Below are 7,678 nucleotides of genomic sequence, written 5' to 3' on the forward strand. Positions count from 1 at the left end.
CCATGAACGCAAAGATTTCACTCTTGCCAAATGTGATAAATAACAGTACCACAACCTAAAAAGCATAAAATATTTATCTACTAAATTAAGTATTTGTTTTTCATTTTTTATTTTTATAACTTTTTAAAAAAATATTTATAAAATTTTATCTATATTTCTAGCAACATTTTTATAACATTAAACATCAACATTTACGTTGACCTTGGTAGTTTATAGAATTAAAAGGTTTTATTAAAAAAAAAAAAAAGGATTTTAAAAATAAGAAATTAAATTCCTCTCTCCCTCCAAGCCGTTTATATTTCGTTCTCACACTTACAGAAAACCCTAGCTCTCCCCCACAGACGCCGGCGCCGATTCCATTTTAGCTCCCTGAAGATATGGTCAGTGATCTCTTTTTTAACCCGTTTCTTCCTTTGATTCATTTCTCCATTCTATTCTTCTTTCTATCCTCGTGGAATTTTAGACTTCTTTATCTGTTTTGGGTCACTCCTTCGTCTGCAGATGGATCACTTTGTGATGTGATTACGCCTTCATTTGGTTATTCTTCTGAGACAATTTGTTCGGGACAATAATGTCTAAATTTTTACCAACGGATTCATTCTATAGAAGTTTGATTGGTTTCTTTGATTTCGTTTTCAACTGACCCCCCCTTTTTTAATTACAATTTAGTAGCGAAGGATTTAGCTAATTCCTTTGTGTGGCACATTGATTCTTCTATTCAACTGGGTTTCACTAGTTTTACGTTCTTAATGTTAAATTGTTTACTGTTTCCTCTTTGAAGTCGAAGGGTTATTGTCTTTTCTTTCTTTTCTCTCTGGGGTTTTAGAGCATGGAATTATTTCGACGACAATTTTCACTTTGGAAACGTATTGAATACACAATAACTGAGTTGCGTTGTTCTTGTTTAATTCTTTTGGACGATATCTGTTCTCTGTAGAGGAATTAAATTGTTTCTGTTGGGTACAGATGTCTACCCACGGCTTACACAAGTTACTTATCCTGGTTTATGTGTCCTAATGCTCGTGGTTGAGTTGTGTTCTGCTTGCACCATCATGTAATTTAAGTTGGCTATTTAAGATTGGTGTGTCAGTGTTTCAGTTGAGGAGTTCCTCCATCCGCCTTTCAGGGAGAAGGGTTGTTTTCCTTGGGAGGTGGGGGTGTGCACTATTTTGTGTGTAATGGGGAGAGAGAAATGATAGAGTGTTTAGAGGATTGGAGAGGGATCCTAATGTTGTTTGGTCTTCTGTGAAGTTTTATGTCTCCCTTTCAGTTTCAATTTCGAAGACCTATTGTAACTATTCTTTAGGCAATGTTTTAGTTAGTTGGACTCCATTTTTTTTAGGGTTTTTTTTCTGTGTGCTTGGTTTTTTATGCCTTTGTATTCCTTCATTTTCTCTATATGAAAGCTATGTTTTCTATTAAAAAAAGACCGTTCTGCTTACGACCTTATTAATTTATAGAAAACCCTAGTGAGGTTGTGATGATAAAATGGCTAGGAATTTGTTTCTAGGAGCACAATGATTATTGGATGTATGTGCCCTTGTATGGGACTGTATTCATCAGCACATTTTTGTCTGCTATCCTTTCTTTTTCCTTTTGATCTCTGGATTTCTGTGTAAATGCTTGTGTTTTGGTATTCTAAGTAGAGTAGATATTCTTTTCTCATTGAAATTAATGCCTATGGCTATGACAGGCAAGAGGACTGAAGAAACATTTGAAGAGACTCAATGCTCCAAAGCATTGGATGCTTGACAAACTTGGTGGTGCATTTGTGAGTCAAATTTGTAGTTTCATTTATTTTACGTTTTCTCTAGAGTTTATGCATCACACTTATTTCTGACATTTAGTTCTACCTCTCAAATCTGTTTGTAGGCCCCCAAACCTTCATCTGGACCTCATAAGTCCAGGGAATGCCTTCCTTTGATTCTTATATTGAGGAACAGACTGAAATATGCTCTCACATACCGTGAGGTAATTGCAATTTTAATGCAAAGACATGTTTTGGTCGATGGGAAGGTCAGAACAGACAAGACTTTCCCTGCTGGTTTCATGGGTATGGTCATCTTAAACTTTGTAACTATACTACTGTTTGAGTTCCCATATTTAATTGACCACCCTTTCACATAATTACCACCATAGGAGTTATTAGAATAGCTTGCTAAATTAATTTTTTATTTTTTGGAATTGGCCGTTGATTTTATGAACTGAATTATGAAAGTAATGGAGTGTCAGCTCATCATTTCAATCCTTGCATATCGACATTGTCTTCCTTTGGTTCTAGTGCTTCCCCTACGCTTTAGGCTATTACTAATGGCTGGTGGGGTCCTTACTGTAAATTGTATATTATGTCTTTCTGGTGGCGTGAGTGTTAGTTCTACCATTATTTTGTTTTAGCATTTTCTTCCCATTGTTCTCAGTGGAAGATGTTCATTCTGTTTATTACTTTTGTATATACATGTTAAGCACAACACTAATTTTTGTCTCTCCCCCCCTCTTTAGACGTTGTGTCAATTCCCAAGACAAACGAGAATTTCCGGCTTCTTTATGACACAAAAGGCCGATTCCGTTTACACTCAGTCAGGGATGAAGAGGCTAAGGTTAGCTACTGCCCTTGACCTTCTATTTGTTACAATCTTGTTTTATAAATTGTACTAGTTTCAAAGGAAAATAGATTTAATTACAAAGAGTCTGTTATCAACAGTTCATAAAGCATAGGGGAGAGGTTTAGCATTTGTGTGGTAGGAATATCGAATTCTAAAATTTGGCCATACTTGAACAGGATCTGTTCTATAGGTGGTACAACTATGTCCTTGAGTTTTAAAAATATTGTATTCTAAAATGATTCTGCATTTTTCAGTTCGATTACTTCAAGTTAGCTGCTTTTTTTGTTTGTTGTCCATCATATAATTGGACGGTTGAAGGTTGACTTTCATATTATTTTTTGCAGTATAAGCTGTGCAAAGTACGGTCAGTGCAGTTTGGGCAAAAGGGCATCCCTTATCTGAACACTTATGATGGACGCACAATCCGTTATCCTGACCCTCTGATAAAGGCGAATGACACCATCAAGCTGGATCTTGAGTCCAACAAGATCGCTGATTTCATCAAGTTTGATGTAGGAAATGTTGTGATGGTGACTGGTGGAAGAAACAGGGGCAGGGTTGGAGTGATAAAGAATAGGGAGAAGCATAAGGGAAGCTTTGAGACAATCCACATTCAGGATGCAACCGGGCACGAATTTGCAACTCGGCTGGGCAATGTGTTCACAATTGGCAAGGGAACTAAGCCATGGGTGTCCTTACCCAAGGGCAAGGGTATTAAATTATCCATCATCGAAGAAGCCAGGAAGAGGTTGGCAAGCCAAGCCGCAGTCACCGCATAAGACGTGTAAGTGTAGTCATGATGAAAGGTGGGATTTTGCTCTTGATTGTTTTGTTTTTTGGTTAAGTAGATCTCTCCCCAAAAAAGGCAGATGCTTTGTTATTTCTTTTACTAGAATTATTTGAGGTTATTGCTATGACTTTGCCATTCCAAGACTCTTTGCTTCATGAGGTTACTTGTTTTTCTGGTAAATGGAAATATCCTTCAACTTGGATTTGTTGGCCAAATCTTGTTCACCAACATATATTTCAGGATTATGTGGTACAATTAGATCGAATAAGTCGAACTCCCAAGGAACCATCATAATCAATTTCTCAAAGTTGAATTCACAACACCAATAAATTGGGGGTTTGGATTGTAAAAACAGAGAAAAATAAATTAAAGATAAATAAAGAAATAAATCAAATCTTAAAAAGGTATTTAAGTCAAGGTAATGTCATCCAATTGTAATGTTAATCTCAAGCTTACAAAATCAAATCAATCAAGCATGTATCCAAGCACTTGTTCAAACAAGTCGGGATAAGTTTAATTCCCTAAAGCTATTGATTATAACAAAGCATTGCAATCAATTCTTATAATTATCGAATTAATTATGCATGATAGCGTTTTTTTATCAATGGGACAATAAGCATGAACATAAAGGGAAGACTAAGACAAAACGGAGAATATCAAAATTTGCTAAATAACAACAATAATAGTATTTTTCATACAAGAAAATATAATATGCAAGTAAATTCTCAAAATTTAGAGAAATGCTAAAAACAATTATACAAGGTTTCTGAAAAAATCAACAATAAATAAGGATTAAATTTAAGATTTCTTGAAAAATACATCGACCAAAATTGGACATTGAAAGTACAACCACTAAAGTCTCGACAACCATTTTGATTTTTGTTTAGCTTTCAAAAAATTGATTTTGTTTTTGAAATTTAGCTACAAATTCAATCATTGTACTTAAGAAAAATGCAAATCATTTTAAGAAATGTAGATGATATAAGCTTAATGATAAAAACTAAAAACTAAAAACTAAATGGTTAGGACCTAAATTAAATAAATTTTAAAATATAAAGACCAAAATGATATTTTAATCATCAACGTAATCAAGTTGGCTACTTTATAAAGTTTTTTATGTTCTTAAAAGAAAATTACAAATTTTCACGCGTCCCATACGGAAATAATTTACATTCACATTTTATCCATTGTTTCATATGTGTTTTTGTTTTGCCAATAATTTGAGTTCAGCAAAATAAAATAAAAATATATATTAAAAAATGAACAAAAAGAAATCATGGGAAATAAAAATTTATCCCTAAAACTTAAATTTTGAGAGTGGTATCAATTAAAACTATATACTAATAATTATATCAATTTAAACTACGAATATTTATAAAAGAAAATATTAATTTTTACTTTCCATTACATTTTATTTGGGAAAACATTGTGTGAGAGTTATAATTGTATCGATTAAACCTCTAAACTTTCATAACTGTATTAGTGTATTAATTTAGACTCTTAGTTATGATTTCTTTTGAGAATCATCAATGCAACTAATCGTCCATTTTGTAAAACTGGATGAATCTTAAAGGTTAAGGGTCTAAATTAATTCTATTATGAAAATTCACAAATCAAAGGGGCAACTGAAAAGATAGCGAAAGATAGTAGATATAGCACAATGTAAATAATTTGCAAATGTAGCAAAATTTAGATATAGCTTTAAAAGTTGATCAGTGATAGATCATATCGCTAATACAAGTCTATCACCAATAGAGTCTATCACTGATAGGTTTTGCTATATTTGTAATTATTTAAAATGTTGTTATATACTTAGGTCACATTTACCACTCTGGTCTAATCGTGATGGGTCACAATTATAAATGTAATGAAATTGTTTTGTATCACATTTACTTAGAAGAAAGACTTATAAAATTGACCTACTTCACGAGCAATATTTTACAAATGTCCTAAACTTTAATTATATTTCATAACTAAATTTTTAATTTTTTTGGGATTAACCTTGTTGTACATTCTCTTTTCCATTAAATGTTTGTATTATTTTGTAATTAAAATATTAAAAATAATTCAAAACCTTTTTAGTAATAATTATTTAGAGATTTCTTCTTTAAGAAAAATTAATTAATTATGTCATCATTAATTGTATATCTTCGTTTAATGATTTTTTTTTATTATAGTCATTAACAAATATGGTATATATCCCTTAGTTTTAAGAAAATGTTTGTATCATTTTGTAATACATTCTCTCTCATATTAAATTTTTATATTATTTTATAATTAAAGTATTTTAAAAATTCAAACCGAATTTAATATTTGTTAAATTTGGTTTGTATTACATTAATACAATATTTGAGATTTTAAGAGTTTTTTCTTTTGAAGGATAATTTTTTCCAATTGGTTATAAATTTGTCACAAATTTTTCTCTTACATATTTTGAATTTTGATAAAATATTCAAAATCCCTAATTTCGATGATTATATTTACGATAAAATTATTGTTATAAATATTCATTTTCATCTATGTTTTGTTTCTAGTGTATACATACAATGTTTATTTGAGATATATGTACGAAGTTTATTCCAAATATTTTATAGAACTAATACAAATTTAACATTATTATATACTATACATTACATATTTTAATTTTAATCTTGTTTCTATTAATATATATATTTCACATACTTTATCATGTATATTCACGTATATATTTCAACTTGAGATGTATATTTAGTTATTTTTGCAAATATTTATTTTTTCATCTTTTACAAATTTCAGATTTTGACTTAAAATTTAGAATTCCCAATTTTTGTAGACTACATTTAATGCAGAATTATTGTCACAAATCTTTGTTTTCATTTGTGTTTCGTTTTTTATGTATATATATGAGGTTATTCTAAATGTATTTAGAATAAGTACTAATATATATTCATATTTTAATTTTAATCTCGTTTCTGTTGAGATATATATTCTCAACATATATATATATATTTAGTTATTTTGTAAATATATATTATATAATAATAATAGTAACATGATAAATTATAACATAAACTATGGTTTGAAATTAACTCATGTAATATTTGAAACTGAAAAAAATGTAGAAAAGATGGGGAAGGTGTTGTAGGTGGTGGTTGAGGGAAAGAAAAAAAATGAAGTAAGGAGTGAGAAAAATAAACAATTTTTAGAAAAACCGATATAATGCACATGACTTCCATATTTGTATATATATATATATATTTTTTTTTTTTAAATGACCTGAAATTAATGGGGTATTATGGACTTTTAGGCTTGATTTTTTATGTAATATTGTAATCAATTAGGTCGTTTATGGAAAAAATGGTGAATGAAACATTTTTATAATTTGACCTATTTAATTAGGCTATTATTGTAGAAAGTCCAACTTAAAATTATGAATCTTTCACATTTATTATTACCTGTCACACCCCATCCCAGATTAGCCTATCTGAACTTATAGCAGACTATGATGACAGGAGACCCCGAGTGTGTGGTGAAACCCTACCGTCAAACTTGTCTTGAACTTAAAATTAAACTTAAACTGGATTAAATACTACTTACACAATTTCTATGCTTGACTCCCTGTCCTAATAAACTAATGATTTGGGTGGCAACTTTGTTAACTTCTGTTGAAACTCAAAAGCAACCTGGTGGGGAAAAAATAATTTGAAAATGTTAAGCTGAAAATACACCATGAATGGTGAGGTTATAGAAAATAATTTGAGAAAATCATAATTATATTAAATAGAAATAGAAGTTCTGTAAATTTATTTAAAACATAAGTAGTTTGAAAACTTAAGAGAATTATCATATATAGAATATCATTAACATACTCTCGCAAGCGTAAACCTAAACTATTAATCGATGTAAAATATGAATAATTTAAAAACTTGAAAACTATCACATTATTAAAATCATGAGCATTCTCTATCAAACATGAATATGAACTTGTATAAAGCTTCACTAAACCTGTCCCAAACGTGACCATACTATATAAGGAAGAACTCAATGTATATAGCAGAGAAACATGGTCAAACTGTACATCGAGCAAGCTCCAGTTGCATAATAGAGCAAATGTAGTCATACTACTTATCAAGTAATCTCAAGGTAAATAGCAGAGAAACATAGTCATACGTGAATGAACCCTAAGTTCCATAGCAGAAGCGAGATCGATCCCGAATTTTATTTTCACAGAAATCAAAACTTAAAGTACATAAATTACGTATCAAAACAAAAATTACTGCATACATTTAAAAAAAGAATTTAGGGA

At 30.4% G+C, this 7,678-nt stretch overlaps 1 protein-coding gene across 1 annotated transcript; it reads left to right on the forward strand.

Moving 5' to 3' along the window:
• Positions 1–220: 220 nt before the first annotated feature.
• LOC120087256 (small ribosomal subunit protein eS4x) lies at positions 221–3,608 on the forward strand. Its single transcript, XM_039044193.2, has 5 exons — positions 221–380; positions 1,694–1,771; positions 1,873–2,053; positions 2,500–2,597; positions 2,948–3,608. The coding sequence occupies exons 1-5, from the start codon at positions 378–380 to the stop codon at positions 3,380–3,382; spliced, it is 795 nt and encodes a 264-aa protein (XP_038900121.1). The 5' UTR covers positions 221–377; the 3' UTR covers positions 3,383–3,608.
• Positions 3,609–7,678: the final 4,070 nt, after the last annotated feature.

The sequence above is a fragment of the Benincasa hispida genome, chromosome 9 (assembly GCF_027475165.1).
Source record: "Benincasa hispida cultivar pf3 chromosome 9, pf3_genome.v1.1, whole genome shotgun sequence".
Lineage (NCBI taxonomy): Eukaryota > Viridiplantae > Streptophyta > Magnoliopsida > Cucurbitales > Cucurbitaceae > Benincasa > Benincasa hispida.